The sequence below is a fragment of the Onychostoma macrolepis genome, chromosome 01 (genome assembly GCF_012432095.1).
Source record: "Onychostoma macrolepis isolate SWU-2019 chromosome 01, ASM1243209v1, whole genome shotgun sequence".
NCBI classification, from domain to species: Eukaryota; Metazoa; Chordata; class Actinopteri; order Cypriniformes; family Cyprinidae; genus Onychostoma; species Onychostoma macrolepis.
The window spans coordinates 3,599,813-3,625,235 of record NC_081155.1 but is presented as its reverse complement, the minus strand read 5'-3'; the positions used below and the strand labels follow the sequence as shown (position 1 = coordinate 3,625,235).

At 37.7% G+C, this 25,423-nt stretch overlaps 1 protein-coding gene across 3 annotated transcripts in view; it reads right to left on the bottom strand.

Annotated features, from left to right (window-relative positions):
* LOC131544542 (uncharacterized) overlaps positions 1–25,423 on the bottom strand; it is a 71,774-nt gene that overhangs the window by 7,593 nt on the left and 38,758 nt on the right. For all 3 annotated transcript variants that reach the window (XM_058782857.1, XM_058782842.1, XM_058782848.1), the window contains 12 exons: positions 22,044–22,102; positions 11,553–11,713; positions 9,334–9,449; positions 8,909–8,965; positions 5,400–5,468; positions 5,274–5,287; positions 3,337–3,459; positions 3,144–3,244; positions 2,723–2,831; positions 2,285–2,376; positions 2,013–2,182; positions 1,694–1,845 (listed from right to left, as the gene is read on the bottom strand). In XM_058782857.1, the coding sequence (XP_058638840.1) occupies positions 1,694–1,845; positions 2,013–2,182; positions 2,285–2,376; positions 2,723–2,831; positions 3,144–3,244; positions 3,337–3,459; positions 5,274–5,287; positions 5,400–5,468; positions 8,909–8,965; positions 9,334–9,449; positions 11,553–11,713; positions 22,044–22,102 (1,223 nt within the window). The remainder of the gene's footprint in view (positions 1–1,693; positions 1,846–2,012; positions 2,183–2,284; positions 2,377–2,722; positions 2,832–3,143; positions 3,245–3,336; positions 3,460–5,273; positions 5,288–5,399; positions 5,469–8,908; positions 8,966–9,333; positions 9,450–11,552; positions 11,714–22,043; positions 22,103–25,423) is intronic.

Below are 25,423 nucleotides of genomic sequence, written 5' to 3'. Positions count from 1 at the left end.
ATCAAGTTCTTGATTCAGCAATGCACAAATGTTTGTTGTGAAACAATATTGCACTTGCTCAAAAGCAAATTACTTTGATTTACTAAAAGGGTCAAGAGCCCAACTAAAGCAAACACTGCTCTCCATGATGGTGGCATCATTTTAACCAATAAAACATCAACATCTGATCCTCTGTGATTCTCAATAATAGCAGGTGTTCATCATTAATGCACAATCATAATTTAATTAGACACTTAATTATCTCATTAACTTTAACTCTTTGAGGACTTGGGATTTGACTTGAGACTTGCTTGTGACTTGAAAGGAATGAGTTGGTTCCTCCTCTGGTGAAATCAGCTGCAGAGTTCATGGGTGGAACAAAAATATGGCAGGACTTTTACTTTCTGACCCCTGGATTGTCCGCCTCTGATTTTCCTCCCTGTGTTTCCTTCCCGTGAGCTACTGAAATAAGCCGCACTGTGAAACAGCTAATCAGAGCAGAGCTCAACATTTTATTTATGACCCTTCGAAATAAGCCAATAACAGACCATTTCATTCTAGGGACAAATCCTAGGGTTGTAAATGGACATGTAAAACAGTTTCTGGAGATTTTTTGCCCTTACCTAAGCCACATACCTTCTATGTAGATATCAGAGAACAATTTAAAATATTATATCAATGCATTCTATGGCACCTTTAAAGCCTGATTTATGAAAGTGAAACCTCTGACATTTCACTGTCAAAATGGTTTAACACCCTATTTAAAGAAACAAATTGATAAGCACAACAGGGATTTCCTCTGTCATCACAAGATGAGAGTAAAAGAGTGTCAAGGAAACAAATGTTGTATATACACATGTACACACTACCTTACATTCCCAGTCAACAATTTGATCTCACAGTGATGTCACCATGAGCTCACAGGATACTCGTGATGAGGTCACAATGTGAGGTAACAGTGAGCTAAAAGTGTAACCTCACAGCGCCCTCACTGTGTGCTCATACTAATGTGAGGTCAAAGTGCACTCACTGCACAGAGACTAGGTACCCAGCATGCATTGCAGCGTGCAGCTTTTGATTGTCACCATTGTTGAGATTCATACACTGATTCTTGATGTCTCTCTTTGTGTTTAAATGACACAGTAGTTCAAGATGTTTGTCTTATTATGCTTTTAAAATCTTTCATAAACAATTTTGACACTGCTGGGTCCTATGCTGTATAATCACAGCGCTATTATTAAAAACTTCAGATTAATAACTCCTCACAAAGACTGCATACCAAATCTAGTCTCTTTTTGGTTTTCCTTGCCATAACAAATGTGCTTTACAAACACAGTTACAGCAGCCCCAAAAAATATAATGTTATAAAGTCAAGGGTCAAGAGCCCAACTAAAGCAAACACTACTCACCACGATGGTAACGTCAAACAAAACAATAAAACATCATCATCTAAATCTCTGTTAATTCTCAATAAGTGCTTTTGTAGATGTCTGACAGAAATAAGAACCCCGCTCATCTTTTTGAGTTCACAATGAGTTCATATATTACTCACACTGTGAGGATCACCGTATGAGAATGGTGTGATATCACTGTGATCATCGCGTGATCTCACGTGTTGACTGGGTTAACACTACTGAACTTGGCCTGAAATCTGTTCATTAATTGTGCAGTCATTAACTGATAGCCTATCATGTTTTCCTCAGCTCTCCTTTACCTGTAAGATCTGTTTGTCTTTGTATTCAGCTTGCGTTATTCTGGTCTCTCCCACACACTTCGGCAGGTGTCTCCTCACAACATCCTCAAGCTTCATCCGGGCATCTTTCAGCTTGTCATCAGTGGAGTACAAGATCTCCTCAAAGATGTGATCTGACGGGAGGGTGAACATTTTTGACTGAACTGTTTTCTTTGGCTGGTCAAGTCAAGTGAAAACTAACAAGCATAAATTATGACAATAAGTACACCGTACATGATTAAGATTCACCAAACCACATTTATTTACATCTTCATGAACCTTACTCTTGTTTTAAACTGACCTGTTAGTTTGGTCATCTTTGCAACCCTTTCCTCGTCAGTCGCTAGTGCTTTCATGCGCTTTCGTGTGCCACTTATACTCCTCTGCAGGCTTTCATCTCGTGAAGAGGTTTCAATAAACGGTGAGATCTTGGTGATCTTGTCTTCAGCTGCAGAGAGGGCTTCTGTGATTCTAATATACCAATCAAAATAATATGAACCACTAAGTAACTTGTGCAATATGGAAAAAAAACAAGAACATTTAAAAAAACTGAGTAAAAACACAAAACCCCACTTTTTTTCAATGATGGTGACGATCTTGTGCTGGTAGGCCTGGCTGTACAGAGTGTACTGGGTTCGAAACATGTCATAAACATTATCAGCCACCTGTGAGAGAAACAGATAAATCACTCAATACTGAATGACAAATATGATAGTATGAACTTTTTATTATTATGTTTCATCACTGATTGAGACTACAAGAAAAAATTATCTGAATCTTCTTCATAACCCCAATGCAATGGAGGATGAATATTTATCTACATCTGAAATGTTTCAAAGTGCAATTACTAACAGAATGAGCAATGACACAAATATTTTTCTATGGGTTATTTATTATCATATTTCACAGAATGAGTAAAGTCATAATTTTCTTGTTATATGGGTGTGACACTGCTGCGATATCAAAACAGACCAAAAGTAATCAGTTATCCTGATGTGTAATAAATGGTACCTTGTCTCTGAAGCAGATGTGTTTCCTCCCTTCGACTTCACACACCCGAGCAGATTTCAGCATGCGTTGATGGTCAAAGCTGTTTGGGATACCGAGGTAATGACAGTCTCTGAAAAATAAGAGAGAATTTAAAGGGATTCTCAGTACTGTATTGGTTTGTGCAGATTGGTATCATCTTTGAGAACATCTTTGGTTACTAATGCTTTGCCCCTCTGGACCCCCCTAAAGGGACCGAGATCTTACAAAACACTGTAACCCTTTATTATAATTTTCATTAAGAAGTGACTGAATTAATATATTTGAAATGAATCAGAAATGACAATTTAAGCATTTTTCAGTGTAATACTTTTTTTTTTTTTTTTATTCTAGAAAAGTTAATATAATTATAAAATAGCATCCTCTTAAAATATAATTGATTTACCGTGCAAAATAGTCCCATCTACACACATCAATGCCATTCCATTTATTTATCACAATGTCATACAGGAAAGCCTTGTCCACAGTCCTGCCCTTCGCTTTCCACTGGAAAAATAAAAATAACTCCAATACTCAACTTACTTAACAATATAACATGCAGACCATTGAATGAAATGGCAGTTTATAAGATTTTATACCTTGCCATCTGTATCAACTCCCTCAATTAACTCCTGAATAAAGGTGAGGTCTTTCTCTTGAATCCTGCCATCCAATGCTCTATTGATCTGTAATATTTTCTTAAGTATCAAGAGTGATGCAACCTGATGATATAAAAATATACAAACACAAATGATAAATCCCAGAAATAATGTAAACTGTACACAGCAAAAAATCCAGAGTTAAATTAACTCTCCTGGGAGTACATGTGAGACCACACTCAAGAGTGTGAAAGTGTTAAAATAAGAGTGTTAAATTAACACTGAAGCAGAGTTAAAGTAATGAGATAATTAAGAGATTAATTAAGTGAGGATTGGCCATTATTGAAGACACCTGATGTTAACGAGCAGAATCACCAAAGATGAAAATCACAATTTTTATGTCACCATTATAGTGCTCAGCGTTTGCTTTAGTTGGGCTCTTGACTAATTTTATTTAGTTGCTGTAACTGAATTACAACAGACAGACAAGCAACGAGAAAAAGGAATATATATATATATATATATGCATATAACTTTTCCTAAACCTCTGAACTCGCTAAGAGCCAAATCTCTGAGTTAGATTTACATTGTTGATTATAGCAGTCCTGTGATTCATTAGCGTAGAATTTCCAGCATGTCCAATGCAATCCAAGGGACTTCTTAAAAGGTGTTTGCTCAAAAATCTTTGGAAAGTGTCTTGTATTTAGACACACAGACATCAAGAATCAACCTGTGAATCTCAACAACAGTGACAATCAAAAAAGCATGTTGCAGTGCATTCTGGGTGCCACCAATCAAAATTCATCCATGGCTCCCATGATGCATTGCGGCATTAATTAATTATGAGCTGAATTGTCTTAGTAATTTCCTTTATTCTTACTATTTTATTTTTGTTTTTTTATGTGACTTTTAGTAGCTTGTTTTCTAATGTTTAGAGTTGATCCGTTTTTCTGAATATGCTGTTTGTCACCGTTGTTGAGGTTCATATGCTGATTCTTGATGTCTGTAAGACTTTTCTTTTTTTTTAATTTTCAAGAATAACTTTCAAGAAATCCCTCTAATAATTGGACACTGTAGAATCACAGGGCTGTTATGATCAACAAGGTAAATCTGACAATTTTACGTTTAGGCTCTAAATGAGTTGGGTGATTCAGATCAAATGATCGTTATGTAAAAACATAACCAACATCACATGACTTTTTTCTCGTTTCTTGTCTATCTGATATAACCCAGCTACAGTAGCCAAATAAAATCTGACTTTAAAAATGTAAGGGCCAAGAGCCCAACTAAAGCAAACGCTGAGCACTATAATGGTGACATGAAATTTTAGATTTTCTTCTTTGGTGATTCTGCTCGTTAACATCAGGTGTCTTCAATAATGGTCAATCATCACTTAATTAATCACTTAATTATCTCATTAACTTTAACTCTGCTTCAGTGTTAATTTAACACTCTTATTTTAACACTTTCACACTCTTGAGTGTGGTCTCACATGTACTCCCAGGAGAGTTAATTTCACTCTGGATTTTTTGCTGTGTAGGCTACATATTATCACAAATGTATAATTGTAGAAATCAGTAGCGGGACTTGAACATCTAAAATCAGACCTACAATACTGTGTTTCTGTTATTTTTGATTACCACAGAAAGTAATAATGACCTATCTCTTATTTGTTAAAAAGAAAATAATGATGATTTATTCCACCACAAATTGACACCTTACCTCATTTGTCATTTCTGACTGCATGGTGGCTTTAAGCATGATGCACTGAATTTAAATAGAACTTGTAACACACACACACACACACACACACACACACACACACACACACACACACACACACACACACACACACACACACACACACACACACACACACACACACACACACACACACACACACACACACACACACAAAAGAGTGATTTGATGCTTACCTTCCAATTTTCAACTACCAAAGAAAATAAACAGGGGTTATTAATATATGTGTTATTAATGATCCCACAAAAACGGAGTTAATTTATTCAAAAAATAAAAATAAAAATCAAGCTCTCTTTATTTACTTTTTCCTGTTTTTGCCTGATCCTTTCGTTTGCCCTGTCCACTTCCACCTCTGTCATCTCCATAACCCTCTGGAAAACACAAACACAAACACAAAAACAAACAAAAAAAAAAAACAGGCAAACAAGCAATAAATAAATACTAAAAATACTAAAATGTTTTTGAAATACATTTATTTAGTGCTAAGTATACTAAAAATACATTTACATAAATTATGGAATTCCCAGTCAACATGTGAGATCACGCGATGATCACAGTGATATCACACCATTCTCATACGGTGATCCTCACAGTGTGAGTAATATATGAACTCATTGTGAACTCAAAAAGATGAGCGGGGTTCTTATTTCTGTCAGACATCTACAAAAGCGCTTATTGAGAATTAACATATTTAGATGATGATGTTTTATTGTTTTGTTTGACGTTACCATCGTGGTGAGTAGTATTTGCTTGGGCTATTAGTTGGGCTATTGACCCTTGACTTTATAACATTATATTTTTTGGGGTTGCTGTAACTGTGTTTGTAAAGCACATTTGTTATGTCAAGGAAAACCAAAAAAAAGAGACTGCAGCCAGATGATACTGGTTTGTTACTGATGATAACAGCGCGACCGTCATCTAGATTCAGTACACTCAAAAAAATGATTTGGTCTAAATTGGTGTGGTATCGTTATCGCAATAAATACCTGAAATTATCGTGATTAATTTTTTAGGCCATATCGCCCATCCCTAACCGGGAGACCTACACAGGGCACTGGAGGGGGCAGATCCTGTGGCGCTTTGGTAGGGATCCCATATCGTCGGTCACCGACGTGACTCGGAGTGACCAACTGAAAGGGAACGTTTCAGTTACGTATGTAATCCTCGTTCCCTGAAAGAGGGAACGGAGACGTCACGTCCCGTCGCCACAGTCACTGTACCACAGCTGAGCTGCCGGGTCACCGGCTCGGCTCCTCAGCGAAAACATGAATTAATGCGGTGCACCTGCTTCCTCTTATACTTGCGCTGCGGGGTGTGGCAGCCAGATGCGAAATACCGCATGCCAATGTCCATTGGCTCATTTAGGTACACTCGAAGTAGATTGGTCTCTCTGGCGAGATCCCATTTCATCGGTCACCGACGTGACGTTTCCGTTCCCTCCTTCTGGGAACGAGGCTTACATACACTGTAAAAAATTGCTGTAAAATTTACAGTAACTTACTGGCAATTTTGGTTGCCAGTAAGACTGTAAATTTACAAGAGTACTGTAAATCAAAAATTACAATTGTACTGTAAAAATACAGCAAACTCTTGCATGCTGTAAAATTGTTATGCTGGTGTGTAAACATTTGGTAAACTTATTTCATTTGATTCTACTAAGAAGGAACATTTCTTAATATAAAACTGCAAACACTTAATTTGTAATAGTAAAGTTATTAAAAACATGACTTTAACTCAAATTGTTGCAGTTTATCATCAGCTATAGCACACATGCATGTGGTAAAGCACTTAAAGAGATCATCACTGTATCAGCAACTCTACAGTTACTGTCTTTAAACAAAGCAGCAGAACATCAGAGCTTGTGGCTCATCATTGACTGAAGCACAGGCTCTACTCTCCACCACAATGGTGATCCACAAAACTAAATTAGATCTCTCTTGTGCAAAATAATACAGTTCAGTTAAATATTTACTCTCCTTATAGATAACACCTGCTGTTAACAAGCAGAATCACTGAATGAAAGAGAAACAAGAACTACAACTGACTTCAGCCACAGCTGAAGATGAAATCAACTGAAAAAAAAGAAGACATTAAATCTCTCAAGATCTGATTAAACAGCATCAGACTGACCAGATTGACTTTATTTCTGTCAGACTTCTAGAGAAGCTCTTATTGAGAATTAACAGAGGTTTAGATGCTTTATTGTTTTGTTTGAAATCACCATCAAAGAGACCAGTGTTTCCTTTTGTTGGGCTCTGGGCTCTTGACCCTTGACATGTTGGTGTTAATATTACACTGGTTGCTTTAATTGTGTGTTTATATAGAACACACTTTGTTTAGCCAGCAAAGCTAAGAAAAAAAAAAAAAAGTTGTGGACAAATGATCCACCGATCTCGTTTCGAGTCCAACATCTGATTGTATGGATGTAGTACTGCTTTAGTTTTTTTATATAGCTTCAGATGTAGTAGTCTTGTAAAATCAGATAATTTAAATAATTTACAAATCACTTTGTGCTCAAAAACTTTTCATCTGTAACAACGCAAAGATCACAGACATCAAGAATCAGCGTATGAATCTCAACAATGGTGACAGTCAACAAAATGCTTCATGTTGCAATGCATGCTGGGTACCAGCATAGTACAAGACTCTCCCATGTATCCCAGCATGCATTGCAGCATGAATAAACAACGCAGCTGAATTGTCTGATTATTTTCTTTTATTCTTACTATTTTATTTTACGTATGCTGTTATAGTTGTTACTTTTAGTAGCTTGTTTTGTGATGTTCAGAGTTTTATCTGAATATTTTCTTGACTGTCACCATTGTTGAGATTCATACACTGATTCTTGATGTCTGTGGTCTTTGTATTGCTACAGATGAAAACTTTATGTGCACAAGGTGATTTGTAAATTATTCAAATTATCTGATATTTACAATACTGCAAGATATGAAGCTACAAAAAAATCTAAAACAGTATAATGTCTATATAATCAGAAATTGGACTTGAAATGAGGTCAGGGACCAGTGACAAGATCTACCCGCAACTCTTTTTCACTTGGCTTCGCTGGTCAAGCTAAGTGTGTTTTAAATGATCACACAATTAAAGCAACCAGCATAATATTAACACCAAAATGTCAAGGGTCAAGAGCCCAACAAAAGGAAACACTGGTCTCTTTGATGGTGATTTCAAACAAAACAATAAAGCATCTAAACCTCTGTTAATTCTCAATAAGAGCTTCTCTAGAAGTCTGACAGAAATGAAGTCAATCTGGTCAGTCTGATGCTGTTTAATCAGATCTTGAGAGATTTAATGTCTTCTTTTTTTTCAGTTGATTTCATCTTCAGCTGTGGCTGAAGTCAGTTGTAGTTCTTGTGTTTCTCTTTCCTTCGGTGATTCTTCTTGATAACAGCAGGTGTTCATCATTAATGATCAATCATCACATAATTATCTCCTTAACTCCAGCACTGCTTCAATTCTACTTGAACACTCTGTAGTGTGGAAACACATGAACACTGGAACAATTTAGACCAAATCATTTTTTTGAGTGTACTCTAAATATAACTCCTAACTAAATCAGAATACTCCTAAATCAGAATAATACTTGCGTTCTGGTGATTGCCTAGTTATCTTTGGTTATTGATGTTTTAATCAGTTTACTTGTCTGGCATTAATGAAGCGTTAATGTCGAGCCCTGGAGTCTATGTCCCCGGCCCGATTTAAACCCTATATAAGCACTATTGAATAATTAATGTGAAACTGACCATCCAACAGACCAAACACTGGCATCAGTAAATGAGAAGCAGGTACTTACCACGCTTTAGAGCATCACAGTAGAATCGCTCATACAGATGAGAGAATGGACCATGGCCTTAATGACAAAAGCATCAAATATACTGAACAACTCATGTTTCATATTTGACCTGAGAACATATTTTATACAATCTTCATTAGATTAAATATATGAATCATATATCTTAAGTGGGAAATATGTCTGACATAAAACTTGTAAAGGAGTTCATTTGTAAATGGAAATAAAACAAAATATAGGTATATTTATAACATATATGATGTATTTTTCCTCTTATATGTAAGAAACTTGTAAATTTCATATTCAACATTCTCTTATACACTTCAGGCACAAGAACAAGAAATGCATTGTAAAATGTTTAAGCATTAAGTGTTCTTTTTTTTTCTTTTTTTATATACTCTACCCAGATGTATATTTTTGTCACTTACCTAAATTGTAGCACAGAGCAGCAATCTGGACACACAGGACGTCTTTTTCATCAATGCCGAGATCCTCTTGTTTTTCTTTCAGAATGTTGATCATCCGTCCTGCTAAATAGGCCATCCTGCAACACACAGACCACACATCATTTGAAACAAAACACAGAGCAAAATCAACATTACATCCATCTATTTATTCTTTGATTACACACTGCTTTCTCCTCTGGGGAGTGCTTGAGTCGATCCCAGATTCTATACTTCTATATCTATATAATCTATACTTCTATGTATATGTTTGAGGTAAAAAAAAAAAATGCAGTTCATATGGTAACACCTAAACTATTTGATTATTCTAATCATAATCACTACATCAGAAGGTAGAAAGAACAACTGCACATTTGTTACCTGACATCAATTGCTGCCAAAGAGTTAAAGTACAAATGTTTGTGCTGCTTTTAAAGAACACAGTGAACCACGTTCATTTAAATGTTCATTCATGACAATTAAGATGTTAACCCAGTCAACAATTTGATCTCACAGTGATGTCACCATGAGCTCACAGGATACTCGTGATGAGGTCACAATGTGAGGTAACAGTGAGCTAAAAGTGTAACCTCACAGCGCCCTCACTGTGTGCTCATACTAATGTGAGGTCAAAGTGCACTCACTGCACATAGACTAGGTACCCAGCATGCATTGCAGCATGAAGCTTTTGATTGTCACCATTGTTGAGATTCATACACCGATTCTTGATGTCTCTCTTTGTTTAAATGAGAGGGTAGTTAATAATGTTTGTGTCTTATGCTTTTATCCTTCATAACTGATGAGACTGCTGGGTCCTATACTGTATAATCACAGAGCTAATTATATTTAGAAATTGTTGTTTAATAAAACCTCACCAAGACTGCATATTGAGTGTAGGTGATGACTGTGTTACCATCAATAACAAACCAATATCACCTGGTTGCAGTCTCTTTTTGGTTTTTCTTGCCATAACAAATGTGCTTTACAAACACAATTACAGCAGCCCCAAAAAATATAACATTATAAAGTCAAGGGTCAAGAGCCCAACTAAAGCAAACACTACTCACCACGATGGTAACGTATGTTTCACTTGTATCTTATAACAGAAATCTGTTAGCTGGGTGTGCACTCATGAGCTCATCATGTGAGAGCACTGTGATATCTCTGTGATAGTGTTGAGGAACAGGAAGTAGAATGCAATTGATATTTGAGCTGCCTCCTCTCAACCTGCTCATCATTTTGAGTTCACAATGAGCTCATATATTACTCACACTGTGAGGATCACCGTATGAGAAGGGTGTGATGTCACTGTGATCATCGCGTGACCTCACGTGTTGACTGGGAATGTAGAGATAGACTATATGTTAGAATATAGTCTTCCAAGTTTTAAAACAATATTGAGATTTTAATGGACAGTTTCTAGATTTATGGAGAGTTGGAAATGGGCTGGACATTACATCATAAACATACTGTGAGTGCTTTCACAGATAAGACCACTAATATTTATCTAATACTATCCATCACTGTAAAAGCACATTACAATACATTTTATAAACAGAACACAGATGCAAACAACTTAATTTATTTGTGCAAATTCTAGATGCAAATTTACCAGTTAGCTGTGAATTGTATCAAACAAACAGCCTCCCTTGGCTTATCAAACAACCACCGTGGAGACGCCAATAATGTAGTAAATATGGAGGGAAGAGATACAGAATTTTTGATCGCCAAACAAATTTGCAAAGCTACTTTTGTGACCCTTTTGAGTCACAGACACGTTTACTGCTAAAAAAGAGAGGATGATGGATTTTTTTCTTCAAGTAATAGGTGAGCGAAATTTTAAATATTTTGTCTTGTTGTATACATATGATGTCATTTTTATACATAAACACAACCAAAAGAAGGCTTTCATTGAGAGGAAAAGAAAAGAAAAGAAAAGAAAGAAAGAAAAAAACCCTTCAATTTTAACATCCATGAGCCGCCACTGTTCAGAAATGCCTAATTTTGGCTTAAAAAAAAAAAGTAGACTAGTTTGCAATAAAAACCTTGTTTGGGAAAATGTATGTATTATTGATCACCTATAAGGACATTTTTCAAGAGATCTAAAATACCATAATAAAATACTAAATCATTTTTCAAGGCACTGTAAAAGGTTTTAAGCTTAAAATAATGTACTCTATATCAATTTTTTATTTGCACCTTACCCAAGTGAGTGTTCAAAGCGGGTATGAGTGGCTCCAGGATATACCAGATATGCTCCTCCCAGCTGTTTGATGTGTCTCAGTCTCTGAAACTGAGGAGTGTCAATGATCTCTATCAGAAGAGGGTCCAGCTCTATTTGACCAAAAATGGGGTCACTGAAGATCTAAAGGATACAAAAGAGCAAATGTGAGATTAGAAAGAAGACTAGTACATTTGAATTGGGGACTACAGCAGAAGTAAAACTCACTGACATAGTATGAACATGCTGTTCATTATAATTTACAAAAGTTTTCAGCAGAGGACAGAACCCGTGTTTTGTGGATAAGGAAATCCAGGCAAAAAAAAAGTGCACTTCCATTACGTACTTAAAGGGGTCATGAATTGCTTCTGTTTTTTTTTTAATTTTTTTTTTATTTTGTACTGTTCTTTGAGGTCCACTTATAGTTATCAATATTTTTACATCAAAAACATCATAATTTAGAAGTTTTTGACCCCCCTCATCAGAACGCTCTGTTTGAATAGGCGTGGAGGATTGTAGACTCTGAAGTAAACCCCCACTGCTATGATTGGCTAACAGCGTACTTTCATTCCTAACAGATGGACGCCACAGTGATTTAGGTCAAAAATGCATAAATAACTCAATACATATCAAACGATCTGTAATAACAGACAAAGCAATAGTGACCACATAATGAAAACAGTTAGTCTGCATGGTATTGTCTTTTAGTTTCAATCTTTTTGAAAATCCTGCGTTGAATTGTGTCTTGTTTGTAAATGAATTACTTACGTGGTCTGGATCTTTCCTAACTAAGGCAACTCAAACTGTTTTTCCACAGCTTTGCACCGCACAGCGTCTTGTTGTCTTCAGAGCATCTTTATCGTTTCCCAGTCAACAATTTGATCTCACAGTGATCTCACCCTGATCTCACAGGATACTCATGATGAGGTCACAATGTGAGGTAACAGTGAGCTAAAAGTGTAACCTCACAGCGCCCTCACTGTGTGCTCATACTAATGTGAGGTCAAAGTTCACTCGCTGCACGGAGACTAGGTACCCAGCATGCATTGCAACATGAAGCTTTTGATTGTCACCATTGTTGAGATTCATACACCGATTATTGATGTCTCTCTTTGTGTTTAAATGAGAGGGTAGTTAATAATGTTTGTGCCTTATGCTTTTATCCTTCATAACTTCATAATAATGAGACTGCTGTATCCTATACTGTATTATCACAGAGCTACTATATTTAGAAACTGTTTATTAATAAAATCTCACCAAGACTGCATATTGAGTGTAGGTGATGACTGTGTTGTTAGCAGCAATAACAAACCAATATCACCTGATTGCAGTCTCTTTTTGGTTTTTCTTGCCATAACAAATGTGCTCTACAAACACAGTTACAGCAGCCCCAAAAATATATAATGTTATAAACTCAAGGGTCAAGAGCCCAACTAAAGCAAACACTACTCACCATGATGGTAACGTATGTTTCACTTGTATCTTATAACAGAAATCTGTTAGCTGGGCGTGCACTCATGAGCTCATCATGTGAGAGCACTGTGATATCTCTGTGATAGTGTTGAGAAACAGGAAGTAGAATGTACCCCCGGTGACTGATATTTGAACTGCCTCCTCTCAACCTGCTCAACATTTTGAGTTCACAATGAGTTCATATATTACTCACACTGTGAGGATCACCGTATGAGAATGGTGTGATGTCACTGTGATCATCGCGTGACCTCACGTGTTGACTGGGTTGGTTTCTGTTTTTATAGTACAATGACCTCTTATATGTCAAAAGATCAAGAATTTTTTTTTCATGACCCCTTTAAAGGGGTGGTTGATTGCAATTTCACTTTTTTAATGTTAGTTAGTGTGTAATGTTGCTGTTTGAGCATAAACAATATCTGCAAAGTTGCAGCGCTGAAAGTTCAATGCAAACAGAGATATCGTCTTTTAAAATTCTGGAAGTTTAATGCCTACAAAAACGGCTGGTAAGGGACTACAACGAACTACTTCCCGGGTCTGATACGTCACAGACCCAGATAAACCCCGCCCTTGGGAACATGTAAGGAAGGGAGCGAGGCCATGCTGTGCTGCTTTATAGGGCTGTAAGATTCAGAAATTTTTGGAATCGAGTCCTGGTTCTGGAATCGATGGCTCTGTTGTTTTCTATTCTTTTTTCGATTCTTGTTTTTTTAGATCGAAGGAACTTAATCTCGCCATGACTGCAGGATATACAAGGTCATAGAAAGTATCCTTCTCATAATATGAAGCTTTATATGTAAAAAATTACGATAAATTTCTATAATTTTGTCTGCTTTGCCCGTGAAATTTGTCATAGCTCACAGGGACATGCATATCGCATGAATTGAAAAAGACATGAAGTGTCTAAAATAAATGTGCACAGTTTACTTTGACTGTATGCTTTGAACAAAATTAACAAACTGTACATTGAAACAAAATAACCAGAACATTAACAATAACACTGATAAGAGCTTGTGGTTTATCTGTCAATCAGATGCTCGGCCACTGATCTATGCTCGTGACGTTTTCTTTTAGAATTATCATTGGCTGATAGAAATACGAAAAAATTGTATTTTAGATAGAAATAAGATCCTCAATCAGGTCATGATCTATTCTGTTGTGCAGCGCCCCTGAATCTTTTTTAAAATTTTTATTTTTATTTTTTGAACTGGTTCATTAAAACTATCTGAAAGAACCTTTTTGTGGAAACGAATCAGACTTCTAATCACTTTTAGCGAGCATAAGGCGAAGGGTAATATAAATATAAAAATTAAATAGATCTTTTATATGTAAGGGATAATCAACGGTTAGCTGTGCATTAAACGATGCACGGAGGGTGGTTGCCTCCGCCGTGCATTCAAATCGCTTAATGCACAGCTAGCCGCTGATTATCCCGCTTATGCCATGGTCATTTGCCAGCATTCACATATTAAATATGTTAATAATATTTGTGCTGCAATATTTAACCGAACGATAAAAATGACGGTTATTTTCGTCTGTACTATTCAAATGTAACTGTATGTTACTATGGTTACCAATGTTTATAGGAAGCGCATTAATATAGAATGTGATTAAACTGACTAGGAACTACCTGTGCAGTTAAACAAATTTAATCAATACCTGCCAGCCAATCAGAATCGAGTATTCAGACAGACCATGGCATGAATAAAAAATAATTTTTTATCTCACAACTGTAATTACGGATTTTATCGAGCATGAGGGAGGTGAATGGTGCTTCTGAAATGGAAGGCTGCATCCTCAAATTCTGATGATCGCAGTACTGACTCGTTTTCTTTCAGTTTATTTTTGTGAATTTAAATGTGTGCAGCCTTCGTAGGATGCAGCCTTCCATTTGAGAGGCACCCATAGAGCTTGGCAACCGACGTCACTGTGCAGTGCATTCTGGGACGTAAACAAGAGGGCGCCGCCATATTGTGTGGCCACATCGGGCGAGACTTAAAACAACCACATGAAAAACAATGTTGAAAAGTCGATTAAAAGAACGAAATGTACTATACAGAGACAAACTTCTACCGGACGCAAGAAAATGGTACTTGGAAACGATGGCCAACAAGTGGCCTCACAAAATGGCAATTTTTCCCATCAGCCACCGCGGCGCTAGAGCAGTGACGTCACACCCCCATCCCCTATAGATAAGCTTCGTTGAACTGAAAAAAGCTCTGAATGAGGAGTCGATTCCTCTTGATGGGATCGATTCCAACCTTTGGAATCGACTCTCGATTCCCAACACCTCAGAATCGATTCCCAGCTCTACTGCTTTAGAGAAGAGGAAGAGAAAACTAGGGGTGCATGTAAAAATCTATTCATATATGAATCGCGATTCTGTCTTCTAACGATTCTAATGGATTTACAAGTTTCAAAATTAATGTTCTAAAACAGCCGTTCTTAATACTGTTCCTCGCGTCGCCCTGCACTGCATCTCTCTCTCTCTCTCTCTCATTCAGATCGTCAGATCAGCTCCAACAAACTGTTCCAATTATACATTTTCACATAGCAATGAGAAGCATTATACATGGACGCATGTGCGGTTGCCGTACTGTATTAAAGCTTTAATCAGAATAAAACCGTATATTAAAAGCTAACATAAGCAGTAGCATAATAACAGCGTATCTAAAAGTATGAGACAACAAACAAACAAACATACCATTAAGAGCCGTGTGTAAGAAATTATAGTCTGCCTCGACCCAGCTTCCACTCCACAATATGTTTGATCATGCTCATTTCCCAAAATGGCTTAATTATTATAGAAAAGAAGAAAGTCAACAGTTATGTTGTTTGTAGACCATTTGGGATGATCACATCCTGAGCAAATGGTCACCAATTGTAGAATGGGTGCGGGTGTGGGACACCGAGAACTACCTCAGACAAAGGGGTGTCAGAACTTAATTAACATACAGACCACAGCTGTAATAACAGGAGCAACTGTAACTGTATAAAAGGTTTGTGCTTAGGATGTTCTGGGTTCATTCCGACTCCGCTGAACCCAAGGTACTACATGTGCTTTGTCACTGCTATGCTGCAATAAACATCTTCATCGAGATCTTCAACGTCCTCATCACTTTTTCTTACATTGGCGAGCCACCCAGCGAGGGTCTTCCAAAAAGCGGGGAAAGGTAAGAAAAGCGGTTTTCTTTCTTTATTGCTGGTTTTGTCAGGGAACCCCCTCATTTAAAAAAAATCTAGAAAAGAAAATGTCAAGGACAGAAGAGAATTTGGTTTAGTCAGTATTAGCAGGAGGAGTACTTAAGCCTATTCTGTACAAATTCTGTTTAAGATTCAAACGGAACTGAATCAGCCCGACACACTGTGGTAGCAGAGTTGTATCGGAATTGTTGTTTCTAAAGTAACTGAAGCAAAGTGCTTAAGTCAAAGTTTCTAAAGTAACTGAAACTTGTTGTTGGTCTCTTATAATTCTGTTAAGATTCTAAAGTAATTGAATCAACCCGATGCAGTGTGGTGGCAGAGTTGTATTAGATCTGTTGTGTCTAAAGTTGTAAGTTTCTAACGTAATTGAAACCGACTGTAAAATTGTGATAATTCTGATGAAATTCTAAAGCAACTGATTTGGCCCGACGCAGTGTGGTCACAGAATTATTTCATAACTGTTGTGTGTTATAGTATAGTGAGTCTGACGCACCGTGACTCTGTGAAGTTTAAAGCCCAAAAACAGTGTTAATTTGCCCGATGTACTGTGGCCAAGTAAACTGTTTTAAAAATAGAACATAAAAACCGAAGTAGTGTGGTTTTGTCCGACGTACTGTGACAGTGTTGCATTTTTAATGGTTTAATGTAGTGAAGTGTAAGGCCCGACGGAGTGTGGCCATTTATGAAGAAGTGAAAATTTTGGTTTAGAAGCCTGACGTAGTGTGGCTGTTTTATTCATTTGCGTCCAAACAACAGGAGCTGTGAATAATTTGACTAACAGGTATCTTAAAGTAACTAGATAATGTTCAGTCAGTGAAGGAAAATAAGCCTATTTAATTGCTGAAGACAATTTAATAAGATTGTGAAAATGGAAGAGCTGATAGTTAAATACATCGCTAAGCACAGCTCTGTAGGAATGTTTGATGGGATAGAGAAGGCAGACGACCCCTACGAGTGGGCTATGTCTCAATTCAAAAATAGTCTCAGAATGCCTAAAAACAAAGAGGGAAAAGTTGCTAATGCACTTCAAGCTCTTTTTGCCTCATACAAGGTAACTAAGAAAAGATTAGAGGAAATTAAAATGGAAAACAAGTTACTAAATTCTCAAGTCAACGACAATGTCATCTCATTGAGAAATTGCGAGGCTGAAGAGATCATTCTGAAGGAACAGATAGTGAAATTGAGAAAAGAAATTTCAAAGTCCGAAACAGAGAAGGAAACATTTAGATGTTTGTATGAAGGGACAGCTAGACAGTTGGTACATGCCCAATCCAATTCTGAATATGATGAGAATAACTGCAAGGAAGCCTTTAGTCAATGACATAATTCTTCAGATGATTCTGTAAGGTTCCCAATAGCACCAGTGCGAACAAGACAGAATAGAAATGGAAATGGAAATGGAAATGAGAGGGTTCTTGATCAAAGAACTGAAAATGGCCAAGCTGTTAGACAGCTGTCTTTTATGGACTTTCAAAATCTTGTTACAGCAGTGGGTACTTTTGACCCTGATAACATGGATCCTGTAGAGTTCTTGTCAAAACTGGAGAAGGTAGTGGATGTTTATAGTGTGTCAAATGAAGATGCTTGTAGACTTCTCATGATCTGCATTCCTCGCTCATTAACTAGTGTTCTCTCACAGGAAGTTCGTGAAAAAAGAGCAGACAGAGGGGCAAGGAGAGAAGCTCTGCTTAGACTTGCTGGGACTGATTTGGTTAACTTGAGAAAGATAACTGAGGTGACAATGGAAATTGGAGAGCATCCTCTAGCATTTGCGTCTAGGTTGTGGGAAATGTTTAGCTGTTACAGTGGTTTGCCCAATGCAACTAAACAAAATCTCATGTTTAAGTCTGCATTAATGGCACAAAGCAGTTCACACATGCGAGAAGCCATTGCTCTGCATGTAGATGTAAATACACCATACGAGCAAATAATTTCCAAAATGACACAGCATTTCAATGCAAGAAGTCAAATGAAAGCTGCAGAATCTAGACATCCAGTCGCTGCCTTTGGCAAGAGAAAATGTTCTAGATTATCTAATGGTTTCCATCAGAGAACATGGAGATTTGAAAGAGTAAATTCAGAAGGTGATACTCTCTGTTATGCATGTGGAAAAGCTGGTCACATTGCCAGGCATTGTCAAGACAATGTGAGACCTCATCAAAGCTTTGTCTGTCATGCATGTGGAAAGGATGGTCACATAGCAAGGCATTGTTTGGAGAAAGGTAGGAAAGATCAGGAAGTTGTTTGTTTTGCTTGTGGAAGGATGGGACACAAGGCAAGACAGTGTCACTTTTCACACAAAAGAAAGATGGGCTATCGTGATTTGCTTAAGAAGATAGGCAGTTTAGAAACCCAGTTGGCACTGTTGAAAGGAAATAAGGAAGAAGCCGTTCACACCTTGCAAGACACAGCACTGCAGGAACAACATGACTGTAGTTCAGTTACAAGCAGATGCTGATGTGAATTGGAGGAATTGTTTTATGATAGTATTATATTTTAGAAAAATTTTTACTATCAAAAAGGGGGGTGATTCTTTATAATTTATGATAAATGGGTTAATGGCATTGATGTTTAAATGTAATTTATGATGAATGAGTTAATTGCATTCTGTGATTTACATTTCTGTAACAATGATGTTTTAAATGTGAAAAGATTCTTGTGGGGGAAAGGGGGGGGGCAACCTCTTCTTTATAATCTTGTTTCAGGTATATGCTTGTTTGAAACGTGTAACGTGGAGAAAGATGATTCGGTCATCTGAAGGACAAGAAGGCCAGCAGAACTAGTGGAGCCAGGGGACTTCCACAAGAAAAAGGACTTCTTAAAGAACAGAGTGATCATCAGAACCAGAAATTGAGAGATTTCCAGACCTACAAGATTCAGAACTCCAAGTCTAAAAGATTTAGAAACCCTGAGACTCACCATGGGATGGATGGACCTGATGGAATGGCAAAGACTGGAAAAATGGCATTGACTGCTTCTTCTAGAAGGACTTTTTCAAAGTGAAAATAATAAACAATGGAAAAGAAAAACAAGGAGAGATCAAACCATTTCAGAGACTACTGACAGCAGTCGTTCCACCAAGATGGAAAACAAGTGGGCAAAGGACATTACCCACACAAAGAAATGCACAAAGACACAGACTCACTGCACATGACACTAGAAAGACAAATATATGCATACTCAAATGCAGAAAATATATTATTGTCTAGTGAATGCACACATGTGGACAAAGGATGTTCACATTCATAAAAGGGACAGAACACACGTGAAGAAAACAGTACATGCAAACACACACACACACACACACACACACAATGTTGCCTGTTGATTGATGTTTTGCTCCTTTGGCTTTTGGGCTGTCTGTACTGTCATAATGTTTAGTACATTTAGAAAATCCCTTTTGCTGTTATGGTTCTCACGTGCTCCTCACCCAAACCCAAAAGAAATGTTTGTATGTCATTTTGCCAAATTTGAGAAAAGTCTCTATGATAAATTTTGCTTAATTGGATGGAGCAATAACCAGTGTGCATGAGGCGATGACCCAATGACGGGTAAGATTTTCCTTTGGCCAGAGGGGGACAACCTAAGACAGGGCTTCACCGCCACTGGGCACCTACCCAGGAAGGGAGGTGTAATCTGTGTGAGGGAGTGGATGTGATGCTTCTTTTGGGCCAAGAGCATCAAAGAGGGGACTGTAAGAAATTATAGTCTGCCTCGACCCAGCTTCCACTCCACAATATGTTTGATCATGCTCATTTCCCAAAATGGCTTAATTATTATAGAAAAGAAGAAAGTCAACAGTTATGTTGTTTGTAGACCATTTGGGATGATCACATCCTGAGCAAATGGTCACCAATTGTAGAATGGGTGCGGGTGTGGGACACCGAGAACTACCTCAGACAAAGGGGTGTCAGAACTTAATTAACATACAGACCACAGCTGTAATAACAGGAGCAACTGTAACTGTATAAAAGGTTTGTGCTTAGGATGTTCTGGGTTCATTCCGACTCCGCTGAACCCAAGGTACTACATGTGCTTTGTCACTGCTATGCTGCAATAAACATCTTCATCGAGATCTTCAACGTCCTCATCACTTTTTCTTACACGTGCTTGCACAGGTTCTGCGCGATCCTCTTCACTAATATCCTCTGCGTCTCAATCGGGCTCAAATTGATAAGCAATATAGACGATGCCATTGTTTACAATACAACCGGAGCATATGCCGCTGAGCTGAGGGGCGGGACATTTAGACGCACACTCGGCGGTTTAGTGAATCACAACACACTGAGCCAGCTAACCAATCAGAGCCCATCACGTATTTCTGAGGGAGGGGCTTCATAAAAACAGAAAATAATCTAGGCGTTTGTCAGAGAAGGGACAGAGCGGTGTGGAAAAAAGGTAAATTATATGAAAATTAATGAGTTTTTAAAAAAACGAAGCATGAACACATGTTAGACTGCACCCCATAAACACAATCAAGCCTAGAAAAAAAAACAGTCAACCACCCCTTTAAAGTACTCTATTTTCATGCACTAATTTTGTACTTAATATACTAAAAATAATTTTTTAGTACTTCTTAAGAAAATCTTAAGAACACTAAGTGTGCTCAAACGTGCTATTTTGGGACACCATGGATATGAACTAAAATGTGCTTTTAACATACTATCTGTTTTAAAAAAAAAAAAAAGTTTAATGTATTTAGTTACCACTTGTAGTACACTTAAACTCATCTTTCATACACTAGTGGGTTCAAGTGTACTACAAGTGGTAACTAAATACATTTTTAATACATCTCTAGCCAGTCCCTCCAGGGACATGGAGAGTTCTGCTGCTATGAGCCAGAATGCGATATTCCACCGGATTCCCCACCACTGCACCACTGCGGGTGTGTCGACTGTCCCTTTGGTGCCACTCGTACGGAGCAGGGGGGCGTGACTTGCACTACCCGTCCAGCTGGCTCAGACAGTTCGACTCGGCTACGCAATTCAGTTCTCCACGTGACCCCGAAGTTTTGCGGCGTCCTCGAGACTTAATTTGCAGTCCGAGATGCTCCTGTCCTGAGCAAGGAGATTGCTGTAATTTGGAGGTATCTGTAAGTGTTCTCTAATTTTGATCAAAGATCTTTTTCAAATATCTCATTTAAGTTTTTTATACTATGCTTCAGAATACAATTAAAATATGTTTATAAATATTTATAAAATATGCTTAAAAACTGCCCATATATTTAGTTTTTAATTTTAAATGTTTAAGATAAAAGATTAAAAGGAATAACAATGCAGATTTATTTTCACAACCTTCTTTGATCATATTTACCATGGGTATGAATAATTTTGAGCACAACTGTAAACCCTAACACCATGTCTACACCAGATGTGACAGCTGTCGCACCGCGCCGCAAAAGCTAAAGTCTGTCTACACTGGACGCGACAAAGCGACCATTGAAAATCATTTGAATTTTGTGTTAATACATCATATATAGAATGCAGCAGCAGTTTTCTTTCGGGATTTGTTTCACCAGTGTAGACACAGTTTAAGGCTCAAAGTAATTAATTTCACTGAGGAGTGGAAAAATTAAACCATATAAGTTACTTGAAATTAATCGGGCCGAATATCTAGATATGTCTCTTTGCTGAACATTCTGGTACACACCAGCTGCAGTCCCATCATACAGGTGAGTTGAGAAGTCTATCAACATGTTCTGAGTTTAACACCCAAAGCCTAATTAATATTTCACGTTAAGTGAGATTAACCTTTTTCTTTTTTGAATTTAAGTATTTTTATTAATTTCTTCTTTTTTTACCTTGCCTAAGGAGGGTTGACTGTGTTGTGATAGCTCTCTGACAGTCTCCTCTTCTTTTCCTGTGAAAAAAAAATTTAAAAAAAAATTGTTTCAGTATATCTATTTCAACAAATACTGACCTTATGGCTGTTTTGGGACTTGAACACAAGATATTTTACTACAGCATGTGTTAAAAATATCTACAACATGCCATAGCTGACAGTGAAATATCAATTCCCATAACAATTTATTCCACGACAAGTTTACTATAATAAAATGTAGTAGTTTGAGTACTTTAAACAGCCTTCTAATTTATGTTAGTGCATGTTAGTGTTTTTTCTGTTCCTCTTCAGCCTTTTCAGATTGTGGGGCTGTTTTAAAAGTCAAAGTGATCCAAGTGCACACACACAGCAGTAAGTAGTGAACACACACCTTCAGCAATGGGCAGCCATTTTTTCTGCGGCGCCCGGGGAGCAGAGTGTTGATCATTCCCTGCAACATCACACTGACTGACACTCGAAATCCTCAACCAAATTCAGATTTCCCTGGCTCAGAAGCCAGGACACATCCAATCGGAATACCAGTAGGTTAAACAAGCCATCATAAAAGAATTCTCAGACCCAGAGTCTGAACATGGTCTAAAAGCTGCCCTAGCCACCAAACAGGGCCGGCATGAAACTCCCCATGCTTACTACCACAGACTTTGACAAGCTTACTTCAGAGCTCGCAATGCACCTGAGATGGAAGACGATACCAGCTTCAAGAGTATTTTCCTCCTAAACATCCATCCTATTGCAAGTCACCAGTAATTCACTTTGAAACAAACACATATTGCCCACAGAAAATGACTGCTCCTCATTAATTCAAAGAAAAACCTTTCTATGAATCAACATACATATCCCCAGTACATTGTGTGTATTATAACTGTTTTTGTATATTGTCTTTTGGTACTGTATACTGTTTTATGCATGATAAAACCACTGGTAAATGTAGCCTCACCTATACCATTTTTGGGATCTACGATTTCTTAGTTTTATTATCTAAATGATAACCCAGTCAACAATTTGATCTCACAGTGATGTCACCATGAGCTCACAGGATACTCGTGATGAGGTCACAATGTGAGGTAACTGTGAGCTAAAAGTGTAACCTCACAGCTCCCTCACTGTGAGCTCATACTATGGTCAAAATGTAAGGTCAAAGTGCACTCACTGCACAGAGACTAGGTACCCAGCATGCATTGCAACATGAAGCTTTTGACTGTCACCATTGTTGAGATTCATACACTGATTCTTCATGTCTCTCTTTGTTTTTAAATGACACCATAGTTCAAAATGTTTGTGACTTCTTTTAAAATCATTCCTAAATTATTACACTGTTTGATCCTATAATGTATAATCAAAAAGCTGTTATCATTAAAACGTTCAGATTAACAACCGTTCACAAAGACTGTATACTGATTCTAGGTGATGATTTTGTTGTTATCAACAACAACATCAAACCAATATCACCTGGTTGCAGTCTCTTTTTGGTATTCCTTGCCATAATAAATGTGCTTTACAAACACAGTTACAGCAGCCCCAAAAAATATAATGTTATGAAGTCAAGGGTCAAGAGCCCAACTAAAGCAAAAACGAATCACCTTGATGGTAACATCAAACAAAACAATAAAACATCTAATTCTCAATAAGTGCTTTTGTAGATGTCAGAAATAAAGTCAGTCTGGTTAGTAATGAGTGGAGCAGGTGATGCTGTTTGTGGAGTTGTTTAATCATTCTCTGCTGAGATCATGAGAGATTTAATGTATTCTTTTATTTCAGGCTGTGTCTGGAAGTCAGTTGTATGTTTGAAGAAGGTTCTTATAACAGAAATCTGTTAGCTGGGCGTGCACTCATGAGCTCATCATGTGAGAGCACTGTGATATCTCTGTGATAGTGTTGAGAAACAGGAAGTAGAATGTCCCCCAGCGACTGATATTTGAACTGCCTCCTCTCAACCTGCTCAACATTTTGAATTCACAATGAGCTCATATATTACTCACACTGTGAGGATCACCGTATGATAATGGTGTGATGTCACTGTGATCATCAAGTGACCTCACGTGTTGACTGGGAATGTATATTATGCAACATATCAGTATTATAACAATCTTTAACAGTTTTTGCATCAACACCTAATCCAGTTACATATTTTAAAATACCATGTTCGAAGACAAAGGGTCACAAACTTTCCCTCAAAAGTTACACTGACCCCCCGGAGGCGTGACCTCCATAGAAGTTAAAAGACCTCACTACTCCGGGACCTGGCACTCTTCGTGCACTATTTTAACGATCTAAGTGCAAGGTCTAAAGCGCAAAGTGCAGGTGCACTTAGGGCGTGTCCAAATCCACTTTTACTAGTTTAACGACGGGAAAACGGTCAGTGCGCCCGGAACATGGTCTAAAAGAGTTGTTCCTATTCTCTTAATGAGTAATGGGTGTGTTTTGGGCGTAACGTGCAATAAACCAATCAGAGTCTCATCTCCCATTCTCTTTTGTACTCGCGCCATGGCGGATTCGCTATTTACACGGCGGAATTTGCAAGCGCAAAGACTGAACGCATCTCCAGAGAGCAAACGGATCTGCTCATGCGTGAGCAAATAGGTAGGCTAATTCTGATGCATGGAATGACTATCCATTATGACATGTTTTTTTTTTTATATTTATGTAGCCAGCACAATAATAATATTTTACATTGTAATCCTTTCATGTTTAATATTTGGTATGTTTGTGTGCTGCTGCGTGTCCCTGTGTGTAATAAGTAAAGTGTAAGCACGTTGTGGACCCGCCTATAGGCACATGTTACTAATGCGGTCTGTAAAAAATAATAATAAAAGTACTGTAAAAAGTACCATTGACTTTAGAACAGGTTTGAGTTGGTCTATGGCACAGTCTATTTCAGTTGCCTCAAAATAGCAATGCGACAACAATGTGCCTGAACACACCTCGTTTTCAGACCAGCACGCCCATAAGTGCACAAATGGGTGCAAATGCATTTGCTACTGTATTTAAACAGCGTGGTGCAGGATGTGAAAATGATAACTACGTCAGGCTGAAACTAGTAAAAAGCATCGCGCCTGACGCAGCATTGAGCCAGGAGTATGATGAGGCCCTTCTTCTTCTCCTCTTCTGATTTGTCTTCTGGCTGCTACAGACAACGACTACAGTACACCCTCACAACTACAGCTATGTCTTAATTTTTCACCCGGAAGAACTCTCCCGACCACCACTGAGTCAAAATAAATCTTTAGAGTTGTAGTCACTCTTCAAACCCGGAAGAATGTGGTTGTTATTCCAACACCATCAAACTTCAAACTAGGTCAAACTAGGATTGGTCAAACTACTAATTCTGCTACTGTCATG